The 19,355-nt window shown below is 44.0% G+C and overlaps 1 protein-coding gene and 1 non-coding gene across 2 annotated transcripts in view; one reads left to right on the top strand and one right to left on the bottom strand.

The window, feature by feature from the left end:
• The first annotated feature begins 10,342 nt into the window (after nucleotides 1–10,342).
• Nucleotides 10,343–10,448, top strand: LOC116554260. Its single transcript, XR_004270141.1, has one exon. It is a non-coding gene; the product is annotated as a small nucleolar RNA U13 (small nucleolar RNA).
• A 4,344-nt stretch (nucleotides 10,449–14,792) lies between these two features.
• The window catches only part of CPN1 (carboxypeptidase N subunit 1), a 40,236-nt gene continuing 35,673 nt past the window's right edge, over nucleotides 14,793–19,355 (bottom strand). The window contains exon 9 of the mRNA XM_032281282.1: nucleotides 14,793–15,059. Coding sequence (XP_032137173.1) covers nucleotides 14,910–15,059 — 150 coding nt within the window. The 3' untranslated portion in view covers nucleotides 14,793–14,909. The remainder of the gene's footprint in view (nucleotides 15,060–19,355) is intronic.

Raw genomic sequence — 19,355 nt, forward strand, 5'->3', positions numbered from 1 at the left:
TTAACATACATCCAATCCAACCTGAACTTTTTTCTTTCACTGAAAAGAGTCAATTTTGGAATGATTTGATTACTAAATCTCAATCTTTGGAGATAGATTGTTGAGTGGGTGGGTACACTAAGTTTAAGAATAACTGCCCTAGGGCATTGCAACAATTCTGAATCATCAAGAGCAAAATAATATATTTGTAATGGCCCAATGGGTTTACCTTTCCTGCTGCCTAGAGGCAATTTATCAAGACGGGAATTGCGGTGGAGAAAGAGTAATTCACGAAGAACTGGCTATGCAGGAGATAGGAGTTTTATTATTACTCAAATCAGTCTCCCCAAGCATTAGAGGATCAGAGGTTTTTTTGCTTGTTTTTTTTTTTTTTTTTTTCAGACTAAGTCTTGCTGTGTCGCCCAGGCTGTAGTGCCAGTGGCGCGATCTCGACTCACTACAACCTCTGCCTCCTGGGTTCAAGCGATTCTCCCTCTTCAGCTTCCGGTGTAGCTGGGATCAGCTACTGGATCAGCGTGTGCCACCACGCCCAGATAATTTTGTATTTTTAGTAGAGATGGGCTTCACCATGTTGGCCAGGCTGGTCTTGAACTGCTGACCTCAGGTGATCCACCCTCCTCGGTCTCCCAAAGTGCTGGGATTACAGGCATCAGCCACCGTGCCTGGCCCGGGGATCAGCGCTTTTAAAGAAAATTTGGCTGGTATGGTTTTGGGAGGTGGAGAGTGCTGTTTGGTCAGATTTGAGATGGAAACATAGGGGGTCGAAATGAGGCTTTCTTGCTGTTTTCTGCTCCTGGGTGCGATGGCAGAACTGGTTGAGCAGATTACTTACTGATCTGGGTGGTGTCAGTGGATCTATCAGATTCATCAAGTTCAGGGGCTGCAAAATATGTTAAACACTGATCTTAGGTTTTACAATAGCGATGTTAGCCCCAGGAGCAATTTAGGGAGGTTCAAGCTCTTGGAGTCATGCTCTTGGAGTCAGAGGCTGCATGACCCCTAACTGTAATTTCTTTCTTTTTTTTTTTTTTTTTTTGAGACAGAGTTTCAGTCTACCGCCCAGGCTGGAGTGCAATGGCACCATCTCAGCTCACTGCAACCTCTGCCACCCAGGTTCAAGTAATTCTCATGCCTCGGCCTCCCCAGTAGCTTGGATTACAGGCACACGCCACCACATCCAGCTAATTTTTGTATTTTTACTAGAGAAGAGGTTTCACATTGTTGGCCAGGCTGGTCTCAATCCTGACCTCAAGTGATCCACCTGCCTCAGACTCCCAAAGTGCTGAGATTACAGGTGTGAGCCATTGCGCCCAGCTTTAAACTGTAGTTTCTAATCTTGTAACTAATTTGTTAGTCCTACAAAAGGCAGACTGGTCCCCAGGTAAGAAGGGGATCTTTATCAATTTTGTTTGAGTCTTGAACTGAATTCCTTCCCAAAGCTAGTTCGGCCTATGCCCAGGAATGAACAAGGACAATTTAAAGGTTAGAAGCAAGATGGGGTCAGTTAGGTCTGATTTCTTTCACTTCATAATTTCCTCAGTTATAATTTTGCAAAGGTGGTTTTATACTCTTCACTCATCAATGAATTCTTACTGTATTTTTGTGATGCAACAGGCACTGTGCTTGGTGTTTGGCATTCAGCCTGACCAACACAGACAAGATCCTTGCCTTTCGAGAGCTCACACTCTAGGGGAGGGTAACGGGCAATAAAGACATAAACAAATGATAATCCAGATAATCATGAGGTGTAGTTGAGTGTTATGAAGGAAATAAACCAGCTGATGTGATACATGATAGATTAGATCGTAGAGAATTAAAGCCTAGTGCCCTAGGCATTTGTTGTATGTAATGAATTAACTTCTCTCCTAAGCAATGGTGGGGCTTAGAAACCAATACACTAAAATATGGTGCTTTGTACATGTTGAACTGAAAAAGGAGCCTCAAGGTCTCTCTCAACTTCCCCACACCTGCCCCTCTTCACCATCTCACCGAAAGCATAGTATTCTCTGAAGTTTCCTTATCTGTCCAAAGTCCCAACCTACCAAAGAAGAATCTTGTCTCTTTCCTGAGTTTTTATTAACTGAACCCATATCGCAAGAGGGAAGACCAAAGTTTGTCAACAAACCTGGACAGACTTTTGTTACAAACCATTGTCTGGTCTGCAGGCCCAATAGACTTTGTCCCAAACCATTGTAAGTTCCTCAAGTTCATTGAATTCTCTCTAGTAATCATTTATTGTCCTCAATAGAATTCCTTTTCCTTGCCCTCCCAGAACCTGTTTTGCCAGCATCCAAGCCACCATTTTTTTCTGTAGCCTCAAGATGGTACATAAGCTTTTGTACCCCATTGGGAGGTTGGTCTTTCATGTCATGTAAAACTATTGTCAAACAGATGTGTATGCCTTTTCTCCAATTAATCTGCCTTTTGTGACTTGATTTTTAAGCAAAACTTCAGAGGGAAAAGAAGAAGTTCACCTGACCCCAAGAGCAACCAGAACGGTACAAGTTATACACAGTTCTTGAAAGAACTAAAAATACAATCCGCTCCACGCGGTTTCTATGTGATGTGGTTTAGATAAGGAATCTAGGCTGATAAAGGCCAACGAATCTTCTCTGAATATAGAGATAGTTGGGGAAATGCCCTCTGGGGATGTAGCATTTACCTGAAACCTGAATAATCAGAAAGAATCAAGCCAGACGTGGTGGCTCAAACCTGTAGTCCCACGATCTGCAGGAAGCCGTGATGAGTGACAGAGTAAAACCCTGTCGCAAAACAAAAGATTAAGAATCGGCCATGTAAAGAGCTCTTCAGGCAGGAGAAACTTCAGGTGCAAAGTCTTGAAGTAGAAAGCCATCTAGTAAGTTTCAGAAATAGAAGAGAAGCTGTGTGAACAAGGGAGGCGGTGTTATGAGATGAGATTAGAAAACAAGCAGGGCTGGGTGCAGTGCCACGCATCTGTAATCCCAGCTACTCCAGAGACTGAGGTGGAGGCTCACTTGAGCCCAGGAGTTCATAAAATTGCAGCACGTTATGATTGTGCCTGTGAATACCCACTGCACTCCAGCCTGGGCAAGATAGCAAGACTCTGTCTCTTAAAATAATGATAATAATAACTATCTTTTTTTTTCTTTTTTTTTGAGATGGAGTCTCGCTCTGTCACTCAGGCTGGAGTGTGGTAGCGTGATCTCAGCTCACTGCAAACTCCGCCTCCTGGGTTCAAGTGATTCTCCTGCCTCAGCCTCCCAAGTAACTGGGACTACAGGCGTGCACCACCACGCCAGGCTAGTTTTTGTATTTTTAGCAGAGATGGGGTTTCACCATGTTGACCAGGATGGTTTTGAACTCCTGAGCTCAGGTAATCCACCCACTTTGGCCTCCCAAAGTGCTAGGATTACAGGCGTAAGTCACCACGCCCAGCCAAATATAACTATCTAACAAACAGTATGTAGGTCATTCCTGGCTTGGTGGGCCATAGTAAAGAGATTGATTTTTGTGATAACTCAATATATTGAGACATGATTAAAATATCCCCAACTGAAGGGACTGAAATGAAAAGAACCAAAAGAGATAAATGGATTATATCTGTATATGTAATATTAAAACTAAAAGGTATATTGTTCCCTGCTGCCCCACCAATAATCCTCAATAAACCAAAACACAGAACGGCTCAATTCACATTTTGATTCATCTAATTGATTAAAACTATTTGGGTGTGTCATCCTTTGATCTCTTGTCTGAACTGAAATCCAAGCTGTCAGGATATACTGTAACTCAAGTTCTATCACTGTTAGGACACTCTGTACCATGAACTAACAGTTTGGCATGGCTTGGCCCTATATCAAAGGCAACTCCTTCTGGCTTCCCCCAAAATGTACCATGTCACAGCCATAAGCTGTTGTTTGCAATGGCAAGCTGATGAGAGGAGCAAGCTAATGAAACTAATCAAAGCTGGCCTTGCTCATGGAGTGTCAGCTAACCATTCATCCTGGAATAGCCAGGGATCCAATTCTGGGACGGTAGGGGGAAAGGAGATGTGCAGATAAAATACAGTTAATACATGCTTATTTCTATTATTAAAGAAGACGTGATCCAACAAACTAGTGGTAGAATATGGGAGACACAGGTTTGCATCCTAAAATATCAAATGCCACGTGGAAATACTAACAACTATTCATCAAAATGTTGACAGAATGTACCTGGGAGTCTCATGGCCAAAGTTCAGAATGGTGAGAATTCCGGTTGAAAGGGGGTGGACAGAGGAAGTTTGCTGATCAGATCTCACAGGGAAGGGAGGAGTCAGGATGGTTTTGACAGAGGGCATCTGTCTGGTAGACTTGAGCTAGGACAAGACCAACTCCTAGAAGACAACAGAGGCCATTTGGTTTCATTTAGGGATAGACCCCAGTTGGCAACAGTAAGACCAGTTCTTGTTTTGTTCTTCCTAGGAGAGAACAGACCCTCTAAGAAAGCTTCGGCATTCTAAAGAAAAAACTGTATCGTGTTCATCTTCAGGGCGCTTCTTAATATATTGATATACTGATGCCTAGGGACTCCTCTTCCTATCTACTTGCAGAAGCTTGAATTGGTTTACTGGAAAATAGAATTCTTTCACACTCAGAAGTAAAGCCCATGGCTGGCATGGTATCACACACTTGTAATCTCAGCAATCTGGGAGGCTGAGGCAGGTGGATCACTTGAGGCCAGGAGTTCAAGACCAGTGTGGGCAACAGACTGAAACCCTGTCTCTACTAAAAAAATATACAAATTAGCCAGGCATTGTGGTGTGTGCCTGTAATACCAGCTACTCGGGAGGCTGAGGCAGGATAATCTCTTGAACCTAGGAGGTGGAGGTTGCAGTGTGCCAAGATCAAGCCACTGCACTTCAGCCTGGGTGACACAGCAAGACTCTGTCTCAAAAAAAAAAAAAAAAAAAAATGCCAGGTGCAGTGGCTCACACCTGTAATCCCAGCACTTTGGGAGGTTGAGGTGGGCAGATCATCTGATATCAGGAGTTCGAGACCAGCCTGGGCAATGTGGTGAAACCCCGTCTCTACTAAAAATACAAAAAAAAAAAATAGCTGGGTATGGAAGTGCATGCCTGTAGTCTCAATTACTCAGGAGGCTGAGGCAGGAGAAATGATGGAACCCGGGAGGCAAAGCCTGTGGTGAGCCGAGATTGTGCCATGCACTCCAGCCTGGGCAACAGAGCAAGACTTTGTCTCAAAAAAAGAAAAAAAAGAGAGAGAGGTGTAAAAATCAAACAGGCAATCAAACAAATCTACCTTAAAATGCAAATGCCTAGTTGAGGTAATAATTTGGAAAATAACTCATTTATCTTTGTGTATCCATCAAGATATAGCTAGTTGGCACTCTCAGATCTCTTCTAACTTCCATGAGGAGACTAGAAAGAAAGTATTTGGGGATCTGGAAGGAGACGGGGGAAGAAAGAAAGGGAAAAGCTAAAATACTGAAGACAGCCGGGCATGGTGGCTCACACCTATAATCCCAGCACTTTGGGAGGGCAAGGCGAGTGGATCATCTGAGGTCGAGGAGTTCGAGATCAGCCTGGCCAACATGGTAAGACCTGGTCTCTACTAAAAATACAAAAAATAGCCGGGCGTGGTGGCAGGCACCTGTAATCCCACGTACTAGAGAGGCTGAGGCAGGAGAATCGCTTGAACCTGGGAGGCAGAGATGGCAGTGAGCTGAGATTGCGCCACTGCACTCCAGCCTGGTGACAGAGCGAGACTCTGTCTCAAACAAACAAACAAAAAACCCTAAAAAATAAAATATGAAAGACAATTTTACAGTAAATGTTTATTGAAACCGGGCCTTATGTAAAGATCTTAGCGTATATGTTTTTTCTCTTTTTTTGTAGGAAAAATTACCCCAAGAAACAGAACTAAGATCCTCCACTTGAATAGAATCAACAGTTTTTCAAAGTAATTTGTCATTTTCATTTTCCTTTCCTTGTGTCCACATTAGTGAAGCAAGATAATAAAATTAATTTTTCCTTCTCCAAGTGATATCAGTTGTGTTTTCTTGGCATATATCATGGCAATAACTCAGCAAGGTTAACCTTAGCTTATAAAGGAGGAAACTGAGGCTCTCTGAGTTTAAATAGCTTGCCTAGTTCTTTTTTTCTTTCTTTTTTTTTTTTTTTTTGAGACCAACTCTCACTCTGTCGCCCAGGCTGATGTGCAGTGGTGTGATCTTGGGACACTGCAACCTCCTGCTTCAGCCTCCGGAGTAGCTGGGATTACAGGTGTGCACCACCACGCCAGGATAATTTTCGTATTTTTATTAGAGATGGGGTTTCACCATGTTGGCCAGGCTGGTCTTGAACTCCTGACCTCAAGTGATCAGCCCACCTTGGCCTCCCAAAGTGCTGGGATTACAGGCGTGAGGCACCGCACCCGGCCTTGCCTAGTTCTTTCTATACTTCCTACACTTCAGTCATTCCTATACATATTTTTTGTCATAATACTTTTATTTTTATTTATTTATTTGTTTGAGACAGAGGTGCACTCTGTTGTCCAGGCTGGAGTGCAGTGGCGCGATTTCATCTCACTGCAACATCCACCTCCCTGGTTCAAGCAATTCTCCTGCCTCAGTCTCCCAAGTAGCTGGGATTACAGGTGTGCACCACCACACTCAGCTAATTTTTGTATTTTTAGTAGAGATAGGGTTTCAGCATGTTTTCCAGGCTGGTCTGGAACTCCTAGCCTCAAGTGATCTGCCCATCTCGGCCTCCCAAAGTGCTGGGATTATAGGCGTGAGCCACGGCACCCAGACATTATAATCTTATAGTCTTAGAAAACATAATAATAATTATTGACTAAATGGCATACCATCTTTCTAGATTGATAGAGAGATAGAGAGATAGATGATAGTTTTGCTCTGCCTCGCAGGCTCCAGTGCAGTGGGGCAATCATGCTTATTACAGCCTAGCTACTCCTAGATTCAAGCAATCCTCACACCTCAGCCTCTCGAGTAGCTGGGACCACAGGTGCACGTCACCACGCCTGGCTAATTTTTAAATTTTGGTAAAGATGAGGTCTCTCTATATTGCTCAGGTTGGTCTTGAGCTCCTGGACTGCAATGATCCTCCTGCCTCAGCCTCCCAAAGTACTTGGATTCCAGTCTGGGCAACATGTCAAAATTCTCTCTCTACAAAAAATACAAAAATTAGCCTGGCATGGGGGCTTGAGACTGTGGTCCCAGCTACTCAGGAGACCAAGGCAGGAGGATTGCTTGAGCCCAGGAGGTTGAGGCTGCAGTGAGCCATGATCGTGCCACTGCACCTCTCCAGCCTGGGAAGCAGAGCAAAACCCTGCCTCAAACAAACAAACAAACAAAAAGGCCAGGCGAGGTGGCCCACACCTGTAACCCCAGCACTTTGGGAGTCTGAGGCAGGTGAATCACTTGAGGTCAGGAGTTTGAGACCAGTCTGGCCAATATAATGAAACCCCGTCTTTACTAAAAATACAAAAAAAAATTAGCTGAGCATGGTGGCAGACACCTGTAATCCCAGCTACTCTGGAGGCTGAGGCAGGAGGATAGCTTGAACCCAGGAGGTGGAGGCTGCAGTAAGCTGAGATTGTGCCATTGCACTCCAACCTGGGTGACAAGAGTGAGACTCCATCTCCAAAAAAAAAACCAAAAACACCAAGTACTGGGTTTACAAATGTGAGCCACTGTGCCTGGTCATTTAATATTTTTATTTAAATTTATTTACTTTTTTCAGAGGCCATGGGCCAGGTAATCAAAGGAAAAAAATTTTTTAATTTTTTTAAAGAAAATTACTTTGGGAGGCCAAGGTGGGCAGATTACCTGAGGTCAGGAGTTCAAGACCAGCCTGCTCAACATAGGGAAACTCCGTCTCTACTAAAAGTACAAAAATTAGCCAGGCATGGTGGGCACCTGTAGTCCCAGCTACTCTGGAGGCAGAGGCAGGAGAATCGCTTGAACCTAGGAGGTGAAGGTAGATGGCAGTGAGCTGAGATCACGACACTGTACTCCAGCCTGGGTGACAGAGGGAGACTCTGTCTCTCTCTCACACACACACACACACACAAAAAAAAAGAGAGAAAGAAAAAGAAAATTAAATGTATTCATTTTGTTTTCTTCCTTTTTTAAGGAAACCTTTGTACCACTCCTATAACTGCAAAATCAGTAGAGACTGCACTTCATAGGAGGTAATAATTAAAACAAAAACACTGGAAACAGCTGTATTAAATTCTAGTTCTGAGCCTGAGTCCTACTCTCTAGTGATTACAAAGTAAAACTAGTCAGTGTTAGAAAGTCAATTATATGTCAATGAAAAATAAATAAAACAGAAAAAGTCACAGTAAAATCAAAAAGGTGCTTCAATTTAATTCAACAAAATTGTAAAACCCTTTTTTTGCTCTATCTACAACCATCATTCTTTTTGTGGTTGTTGTTGAGATGGAGTCTTGCTCTGTCACCCAGGCTGGAGTGCAGTGGCACAATCTCCACTCACTGCAACCTCCACCTCCCAGGTTCAAGTGATTCTCCTGCCTTAGCCTCCCAAGTAGCTGGAATTACAGGCATGTGCCACTGCACCCAACTAATTTTTGTATTTTTAGTAGAGACGGGGCTTTGTTATGTTGCCCAAGCTGGTCTCAGACTCCTGGCCTCAAGTGATCTGCCTGTCTTGACCTCCTGGGATTTTTGTTTGTTTTAATGGGAAACAACTCATTCCCTCATATTTCCATTCTACTGTCCAGGAGTGATCGTATGACCCCAGACCAACCAATCAGAATCACTGTGATAGTTTTAGAGACAGGCACGTAATCCAGTTTGTGTTATTGAGATTCATGCTCAAGAATTAATAGCTTGTTCCTAGACTATGTTAAAGGAAATTTATAGGAGGCCATTGGGTGGAACTGAGCTCCTGCACTAGGCTTAACAGATCAAACCAAAATGGAGTTACTCATGCTGAAGTTTCCAACAAGCCAAAACTAAGCTGTTTATCCGACCTTCCAAGAAATCAGGCAATAAAGAGATAATAGCCAAATCCCCAAACTGTTTTGAGAAACGATGAGGTGATCCCCTCTGCTTTAACCTTTATAAGGAAAGTAACTTTGAAACAACCAGTTTTTGTTCTGTTTTTGCATTCTTCCGCTCTTTTCTGCCAATAAAGTCAAATTTCTCTGCTCAACTCATCTGAACACTCTATCTTATAGAATGAGTTGTTGCCCAATATTAGAATTGCAAATAAAAGCCATTTCGATCTTTAATCTAAATTTATTATAATTTTGTCTTTTGATCGCTGATAGAAGATAAGCTTGAAGGTGGTGTTGTTCACCTTGCCTCATGGGGAGAGACTATGTGAGAATGAAGTCACTACTGAAGACAATGAAATCACGAAATGGAGACAGATTCCATACCATCTAATTTAGGCACCTTGATCCAGCTATGTCTGAAATCCTTACATAAACATTTTTAGCTATATGCTACTAAAGGTCTCATCTTTACTGGCTCACAAAAGCCAGTCTAAGATAAAGATGTACTATTTCCTAGTAAGATGAGAAAAATAATTTTATTTATAAGGCTTCTTTATTCTGAGATTAAATCTTTCCTAATTTTTGGTATTAGAGTATTTATGAATTGATGGTGATAGTCGATAACAATTGTATTTTTTTTTTTAAGACAGAGTTTTGCTTTTGTTGCCCAGGTACAACCTTGGCTCACTGTAACCTCCGCCTCCCAGGTTCAAGCCATTCTCCTGCCTCAGCCTCCCGAGTAGCTGGGATTACAGGCATGGGCCACCATGCCCAGCTAATTTTGTATTTTTAGTAGAAATGGGATTTCTCCATGTTGGTCAGGCTGGTCTCAAACTCCTGACCTCAGGTGATCCGCCCGTCTCGGCCTCCCAAAGTGCTGGGATGTTACAGGCATAAGCCACTGCGCCCTGGCCAACAATTGTATTTTACCAATTGTCCTTAATAGAAAGTTAGACCAAAATAGAAAGTAGCCAGGCATGGTGGCTCATGCCTGTAGCCCCAAATTTTTGGGAGGCTGACGGAGGAGGATCACATGAGCCTAGAATTTCAAGACCAGCCTAGGCAAGATGGTGAAACCCCGTCTCTACAAAAAAATAAAAAATTACCCAGGCATTGTGGCACATGCCTGTAGTTTCAGTTACTCAGGAGGCTGACACAGGAGGATCACTTGAGCCCAGGAGGTCAAGGCTGTAGTCAGCTGTGATTGTGGTAAGGCACTCCAGCCTAGGCAATAGAACCAGACCCTATCGAAAAAAAAAACAAAGAAAGAAAGTTGATGGGCCCTTTATCCCTCCATTAAAAAAAAATGTTAGGTCATTCTGTAGGTCATAAGCATGATGATTGGGTTTTCATGCTCAAGCGTGAGACGTACCTCCCTCAAACCTTGCTACAACATTGGTAATATACCAATGCCTGACATTAAAAAAAAAATGATTGGCTTGTAAAATAAAAGCCTTCTATAAACTACAGTGTGTATAAAATACTATATTTAGATATTTTTTAAAAGAACAAAATTGTGGTCATTTTATTTTTTCATTATTCTTCATCTGATTCCAGAAAGGATTTAGGAAAACTCACTAAATTCCTTTGATCTAATGCCCTGATTGACTTCATTCCAAAGGCCTCACATGGGACAATCTAAAAGGAACTCAAAGATGCCTTTTCTCCCTCCTCCTGCGGGGTGAACATGGATCCAAGGGGTGACTTTCTTTGCCTCCTCCCTGAGACTGTGCAAGGGGAGGGAGACAGAGAAACAAGCAATGCTTTTTCTGTTTTGCTTTTTCCGGGCTGCTGGCCACCTATCCCTTAATGACTCCAGGCCCTGTTTCTTAAGTGATGCCATACCCAACGTGCAGCAGGGCCGGTGGGGTGGGTGTGAAGGGGTACAGGAGGTATGTGAACAGAACGAAGGTGGGAGAAAGATTCATGAGTGGCAGTGTGGGGAAGATAATCAAGCGGCGAGGGAAAGAATAAGAGACAGTAGGAGTAGGGGAAGGCTTTATAAATGGTGGAATTTAACTTCTGGGAGGGGGGAGAGAAGTGGTGTTTGCTTAGGCATTTGCTCTGGGGGAATGTTTACTCATGGTTAAAGCCAGAATGCAGTTAGTGTTAAAGCAGAAATGAAGCTGTATTCCAGGCAGGAGGCGGGCATGATGGAGTGCAGGCTGTGTGTTGAGAGTGTGCATACAAGACAAATTGTGACAAGATGATGCTCTGGACACAGGAACTCTAAATTCTCCGGTTCTGATGGCAGATTTGTACTAAGTCATGCTGTCCTACTTTCTACATCCTTGCTTCTGAGATGGCTGTTCGGGTTTAGGGGTGTTTTCTGTGACCATGGAAAAAGTGAATCTTACTGGCTCACTTATGAATAGACTCGATGTGGTTTGGATGCTACACTGTCTTGGACCTATGCTGAGTTAGACTTCTCGCACGTTGAGATCATAAATCAGGAAACAGCATGCACACACACACCCTTACATGCAAGAGATGCAGCTGCTAGAATCAGGTGGGCTCTTCCCTGCCACAGGGCTCCTGGGCTTGCCATTTGAGTGGCTGCAGCTGTGCCTGGGAGGATGGGGCTCCTGCCTGCTCCTGGGCCCCAAGAGGATGGAGATGTCCGGGTCCATAGCCATGGCTTGGGCAGCTGCAGTGGCACCTGGGAGCTCCTGCCCCAACTCAGAAGCGACGGGGCTCCCACTTGTCCCTGGCTCCCGCTGGCTCTATGGCGCTTGCAACCCCAGCTGCATCTCCCAGCTGCAGCCACTCCAGACGGACCACCACTGCCATCATAAGCACATGGTGGGTTTCTTTGGCAACCAGACCCATCCTGAAGCTATCTAGGGGCTTTCAGCTCCCAGGCATCTCATTAACATAAACTGAGGTGTAATCAAAATTCAGGGGCTTGTTATGGATAACAAAAGAGCTCCTATCACCTCTGTCATTCAGAAAGTTATACAAGGGGTTTAGAAGCTGTACACCAGGGGACAAAGACAAAATATATATTTCTTTTTTTTTTTTTGAGATGGAGTTTCGCTCTCGTTGCCCAGGCTGGAGTGCAATGGTACAATCTCAGCTCACTGCAACCTCTGTCTCTTGGGTTCAAGCAATTCTCCTGCCTCAGCCTCCCGGGTAGCTGGGATTATAGGTGTTAGCCACCGAACCTGGCCCAAAATATATATTTCTTATTAGGTCTGCTAAGTTCGGTTTATCCTAAAGTAGCCTCCTTACATAGTTTAAGTTCAGTGTAAAGATCTTGTCATACATAGTGAACTATAACCTTACTGGATTCATAAACAGACTGTAACCTCCTCTTGTGCCAATCACTGAATTTAAGCCAATCAAAGGTGGCCAGCTATTCAAACTGTGTCCCAATAAGGCAAATGTAATCCAACCGTTTCTGTCTATCACTTTCCTTTTTCTGCCTGTAAGTCTTTTTTGACCACAGCTGTGCAGGAATCTCTCTGAACTTATTCTGCTTTAGGGGCTGCTTGATTTGCAAGTCATTCTTTGCTCAATAAACTCTCTGTTAAAATTGACTTGCCTAAGGTTTTCTTTTTAATAGATGGTGTCAGAAATGGGATCTGAAGTAGAGCTTCTAGTCCCCACCAGGGGTATTGAGTGACCAAACAAGGTACCCACCAGACGCATTTTGTCCATTGCTCTCTTACAACTGGGGATCATGGGTGTCTTCTCTCTCGGATTCTGAAGCTCCGTGGGTTTATGTTTTGAGCTATCTGTTTGTTTGAGTGAATTTTTGCTATGAGTTGGGTTTGGAAGTTGTGATATAAACTGGACTTGGTCTAGGATCACACTGGATGCAACAGTTAGCTGGCTTTGATCCACTTAGAGGCCTCAGGTGTCTGAGTGGGTCAGAAACTGGCAGTAAACGGTAATAGTACAGAGGCTATGAACTTCAGCTTTTAGAAATTCACAGAGATTTCTGTGTTGTAGTATTCCTTTCGTTTCTTTTTCTTGCACACTTAGGTAGGAAAAAACCATTAGCCAAGTTAATCAAATGGATGTGCGAGTTAAAGACAAGATCTAAAGTAAAAATGGGGTCCTTTACTACTGAAGAACTAATACTCCACCTTCCAGCTATGCTTTCCCATTCATGCAGAAATATTAGGCCCTGAAAGCAGGAAACATTTACAGAAATGGCAAGATCTTACTAAAAGTAATACAGAATTACAACATTTCAAATGAATACTGTACTTTAAGAAGTGCATTTAAAAATGAGGGTCCCAGACTGGGCATGGTGGCTTTTGTCTTGTAATCCCAGCACTTTGGGAGGCTGAGGCAGGAGGATTGCTTGAGCCTAGGACTTTGAGACCAGCCTGGGCAATATAGAGAGATCCTGTTTCTGCAAAAGACACAAAACAATTAACTAAGTGTGATGGCACATACCTGTAGTCATAACTACTCAGGAGGCTGAGGTGGGAAGATCGCTTGAGCCTAATTAGATTGAGGCTGCAGTGAGCTGTGATCACACCACTGCACTCCAGCCTGGGTGACAGAACAAAACCCTGTCTCAAAAAAAGGTTAAAAAAAAAAATGAGGGCCCCAGAATTAGTCTCATCTAGGAGTTAAGTATTGATGTACAGATGCTTCTGAAAAGATTTTAAGATTTTTATTGCTTTGTATAAAAGATCTGGTTGGGCATGGTGGCTCATGCCTGTAATCCCAGCACTTTGGGAGGCCAAGGTGGGCAGATCACCTGAGATCAGGAGTTCAAGACCAGCCTGGTCAACACAGCAAACCCTGTCTCTACCAAAAAATGCAAAAATTAGCCAGGTGTGGTGGTGGATGCCTGTAATCCCAGCTACTCGGGAGGCTGAGGCAGGAAAATCACTTGAACCCAGGGGACAGAGGTTGTGGTGAGCCGAGATCATGCCACAGCACTCCAGCCTAGGTGACAGAGCAAGATTTCGTCTCAAAATAAATAAATAAATAAAATAAAAAAGACCTTTATATGTTGTGAAAATGTCAACAAACAAAATAGTTTAAAAGCAAATAATTGGCCGGGCATAGTGGCTCACACCTGTAATCCCAGCACTTTGGAGGCCAAGGTGGGTGGGTCACTTGAGGTCAGGAGTTCCAGACTAGCCTGGCCAACATGGTGAAACCCATCTCTACTAAAAATACAAAAATAAGCTGGGCATAGTGACACATGCCTGTAGTCCCAGCTACTTGGGAGGCTGAGGCACGAGAATCACTTGAACCTGGAAGCTGAGGTTGCAGTGAGCTGAGATCACACCACTGCACTCCAGCTTGGGCAACAGAGCGAGATTCAATCTCAAAAAAAAAAAAAAAAAAAGATGCTATTTATTAAATGCCCATGTACAAAGAAGGGTAGCCATGGCACTAGGTATTTGCACGTCAAATTCTTTTCTTATTAAGATGCTGTTCCTGAAATGATCCTCTGGGATTTCAGAACTGGTCACCTAATTTTGCTATGGAAACAACATCAATGATGGATCACTTACTTCACCATTTCAGTGACGGTTCAGAAATCTTCATTGAGCACTAACTTTGTTGCAAACTCTGTGCTAGATTCTGGAGATGCAGCTGCCAACGAGCCAGAACCAGTCTCTGGATGCAGTGTGAACCAGCAAGGAGCCTAAACCGGATTCTCAGAATGGAAAAACCTTACCAAACACCACTAGATATATGTATTACCACATCAGCTTTCAACAGACCCTAATTCCTTTCATGATGACCTAGAGATGGCTTATCCCTGGAACAGACGAAGACCATTCTGAATTGCTCTGAATATGTTTGTATTTAAATATGTCCCAGATAATAAAATAGGAAGAATGCTTCATGTGACCTAAGAGCAGGAGCAAAGCCTTTCTGAAGGGTTTCCTGGCACTCTGGGTCTCAGGCAGGGCCTCTCTGGAGCTGCCTCATCTCCATTTCTTTCTTTCTGGCTGCCTGGGGCTGCACTTTGGCTCCAACTCCATGCGATCTGCTGGGAGCTCTCCCCACAGAGCTCACTTGAGGGATGCTTCTTTTGAGGTAGAAGTTAACCTGGAAGGGAAAAAGCAGAAGCTGGGAGATCCGTTTGAACCATCTTTTGCCATAGTTCCGGTTTCTGAGGGCTGGGTACTAGTTGAGAATTATTATAGCAGCGATCCAGAGAAGCACTGGTGGTGCCATATAGACCTGGCTAATGTTCCCCCAGAATTGGTATGCAATCACTGGTGATAAATAGGGTGTGACTGGACAAAATTAATATTCATTGATTTTATACATATCAGAGAAAAATTGGCTGGGCATGGTGGCTCATGCCTGTAATCCAAGCACTTTGGAAGGCTGAGGCAGAGGATCACCTGAGATCAGGAGTTCAAGATCAGCCTGGCCAACATGGTGAAACCCTGTCTCTACTAAAAATACAAAGAAATTAGCCAGGCGTGGTGGTACACAACTGTAGTCTCAGCTACTCAGGAAGCTGAGGTGGGAGAATTGCTTGAACCTGGGAGGTGGAGGCTGCAGTGAGCCGAGATTATACCACTGCACTCTAGCCTGGGTGACAGTGAGACTCCATGTCAAAAATAAAAATTAAAAAGAAAAAATTAGGTCGGGCGTGGTGGCTGTAATCCCTGCACTTTGGGAGGCTGAGGCGGGCAGTTCACTTGAGGTCAGGAGTTAGAGACCAGCCTGGCCAACATGACGAAACCCCGTCCCTACTAAAAATACAAAAATTAGTTGGGCTGGTGGCGCATGCCTAATAGTTCTGGCTACTTGGGAGGCTGAGGCATGAGAATTGCTTGAACTCAGGAGGCAGAAGTTGCAGTAAGCCGAGATCATGCCACTACATTCTAGCCTGGGTGACAAAATGAGACTCCGTTTCAAAAGAAGCAAAGGTAAAGAAAAGAAAGGAAAAATATCTACACATCAAATCCCAATTTCACCAATATTACTACTTAGGACAAGAGCCATGGCTGACGGCACTGTAATAATCTTCGTGCTGCCTGGGGGACTCACAGGTGCCATGCTCAGGCATGCCAGTAAGTGTCACCGTGTTTCAGAACCCAACCTTCTGCCATACTTGTTTGATTTTATAGATAGTAGAGATGATAAAGAGTGTTGGTTGGACTCTTATTTATTTTCCTTTTTTTTTTTAATTTTAGAGATGGGTTCTTGATATGTTGTCCAGGCTGGACTCGAACTCCTGGGTTCGAGGTCTCCCTGCCTCACCCTCCTGAGTAGCTGGGACTACAGGCACATGCCACCACACCCTGCTTGGATTCTTAACTCGAAATTTCCATGTGCATTAATGCATCCTTTCAAGCGCTGCATTCCAACTTCTCTTCTGGCCACAGCATGCAGACAGATGAAAAGATACTTTTCACTGACAAATGTGGGACATTCTGGGCGTGGAAGAGCCATAGAACTATCCCAGGCTGAAGAGGAAGGAGAGGGAGTGGCACAGTATCCTAACCACACTCCTCTGGGGCAGGCCTGGGCTTTCCCACCCTTGGAACAGCTTGAGCGCTGAAGCCAGCTGGGAGTTAAAAAACATGCCGCTGACTGAGAGGCCTCTCTACGGGGTTATTTCCTGCTCCTTCCACAAAAATTCATAGCCAAGTTTGCTGCTAGTTCCTCCAGGGGTGGGGAGGGGAGAATCAGAGCCAACTGTACTGTCTTATTTACCAGTTCCTGTTTAGTAACACAGGAATCTAGGACAGAAAAAAAGAGAGAGAAGAGAGACAAGAAAATGAGGCAAGGAAAAGGAAAGGAGTGGCGCCATGTGGAAGGCCTTGGGAAAAAGCAAGATATTTTATTTTATTTTTATTTTGGGCCCAGGAAGATATTTTATTTTTATTTTGAGATAAGGTCTTACTCTGTCATCCAGGCTGGAGTGCAGTGGCGCAATCATGGCTCACTGCAGCCTCCACCTCCCGGGTTCAAGTGATCCTCCCACCTCAGGCTCCTTCCACATGCATGCCACCATGTGTAGTGGCTGGCACTACACATGCATGCCACCATGCCTGGCTAATTTTTGTACTTTTTTGTAGAGACAGGGTTTTGTCATGTTGCCCAGGCTGGTCTCAAACTCCTGGGCTCAAGTGATCCGCCAGGCTCAGCCTTGCAAAGTAGTACTGGGATTATAGGTGTGAGGCACCACACCGGGGCTGAGATATTTTAAAGCATCTTAATTCTACTATGGAAACTCTGTAGCAAACAATCTGGTGTTTTGTTTTGTTTTGTTTTCGAGATGGAGTCTTGCTCTGTTGCCCATGTTGGAGTGCAGTGGTACAATCTCAGCTCACTGCAACCTCTGCCCCCTGAGTTTAAGCAATTCTCCTGCCTCAGCCTCCCAAGTAGCTGGGATTACAGGCATGTGCTAACACACCTGGCTAATTTTTGTATTTTTAGTAGAGATAGGGTTTCGTCATGTTGGCCAGGCTGGTCTCAAATTCCTGACCTCAAGTGACATTACATCCCAGCCTCCCAAAGTGCTAGGATTACAGGCATGAGCCACCACACCTGGCCAATCTTTTTTTCCTTTTTTCTTTCCCAGTCAGATGGATATCTGCTTTAGACTGGGGAGGGAGGCAGATTCCTTTGTGATCAATAAATGGATTTTTAGTTGTTACTGTGCCTGGAAATTGTATCCAAATGACAGATTTCTTTTCTACTCTGAGTATATTTGACATAATGATGAGTTATGTTAATTTAAAGAATATGTGAAAAAGCGGGCAAAATCCTTTGAAATTGAGTGTGCTACTCAAGAGGACATGCAGTTGTTTGAATTTGGCATTGAACAGACTTGCTGGTAATGCAACACTCATGCATGTAACTGCCTACCAGTCATTCAATTTTAGGATATAACAAGAAAAAAAGGAAAGAGGACCCCGGACCAGCTAATAGGCTACAGTGAAAGATTTACTCTCTGTTTCCAGCAACTGTAAGGAGAAGTAATTTACATTATTCAGGAGATGGGACTGGGGGAGGAGGAGATGGAAGGAGAAACCATCTGGAAATTCCAGAGGAATTCTCAAAGGATTTAAAGCATAGTTCTTTCCCCTGAGCCTTGTGTTACAATAAGGAGCTACAAACACAGGCTGTACACTTAGTATGAGTTCCTGTAACACATTGGCTAAGAAGGCAGCCAGAGAGCCTGACGTAGGTTCAAATCCTGGCTCCCACCACTTGCTATGTGATATTATGCAAGTTTCTTTTATCTTCTCTAAGCCACAAATGGGGACACTTGCATCTACCTCACAGGGTTGTTGTGAAGGTTAAATGAGACAATGCTGGAAAGCTCTCATAGCATGTCACACATAGTAATTATTCAATAAATAGTAAAAGACAAGCTTGACTTGACTACATCATGTTAATTGGGAAAGGGGGTGGGAGGGTCTACTAAGCTCTAGGGTTGTATACAGAAGGCATGAGGCGGCCCTAGGAAAGGCTGACTTTTGAGAAACGAGATTGAAGATGGCCTTTAAGTAGGACTGCCTCATTATTTTGTCCTCCTTTGAGAAATCTGGGGATTAGTGTCCGTGATCTCTGAGCTCCTTTAGCTCTGAGGTCCTAATACAATCAAAACTGAAAAGATCCAGGCTGTAAAATCAAAGAAGTTCTCTGCTTCTCATCCAATCTATAAAATAAAGCCCTGGAGAGTTGAATCTTGAAGAGTAGCTGGCTCTTTGCAGCATTGAGCGGAAAGCAACAGCAGGCGGATCACCAGAAGGGACTGTACAGCGCCCTCTGGTGGCAGTCCTTGCCGTTGGCACAGGAGAATGAAACTGCCTTTCTCTGTAAAAACTGGTCTTAAAGAATTTATCTGATTTAGTCAGAGCACAGTCTGGGCCGAAGGAGCACAGTGGCTCATGACTGTAATCCCAGTGCTTTGAGAGGCCGCGGTGCAAGGATCTCCTGAGGCCAGCAGTTCAAGGCTGCAGTGAGCCATGACTGTACCACTGCACTCCAGCCTGGGCTACACAGAGAAGCCCCTCTCTACAAATAACAACAAAAATTAGGCCGAGTTCGGCGGCTCATGCCTATAATCCCAGCACTTTGGGAGGCCCAGAAGGATGGATCACTTGAGGTCAGGAGTTCAAGACCAGACAGGTCAACACGGTGAAAACCCATCTCTATTAAAAATACAAAAATTAGCCAACTGTGGTGGCACAAGCCTGTAGTCCCAGCTACTTGGGAGGCTGAGGCAGGAGAATCACTTGAACCTGGGAGGTGGGGATTGCAGTGAGACGAGAACATGCCTTTCACTCCAGCCTGGGCAACAGTGCAAGACTCCATCTCAAAAAATAAAAAATAAATAAAATAAATAAAATGGCCGGGTGTGGTGGCTCATAC

The sequence above is a fragment of the Sapajus apella genome, unplaced genomic scaffold (genome assembly GCF_009761245.1).
Source record: "Sapajus apella isolate SASKATOON/1434 unplaced genomic scaffold, GSC_monkey_1.0 scaffold13, whole genome shotgun sequence".
Lineage (NCBI taxonomy): Eukaryota > Metazoa > Chordata > Mammalia > Primates > Cebidae > Sapajus > Sapajus apella.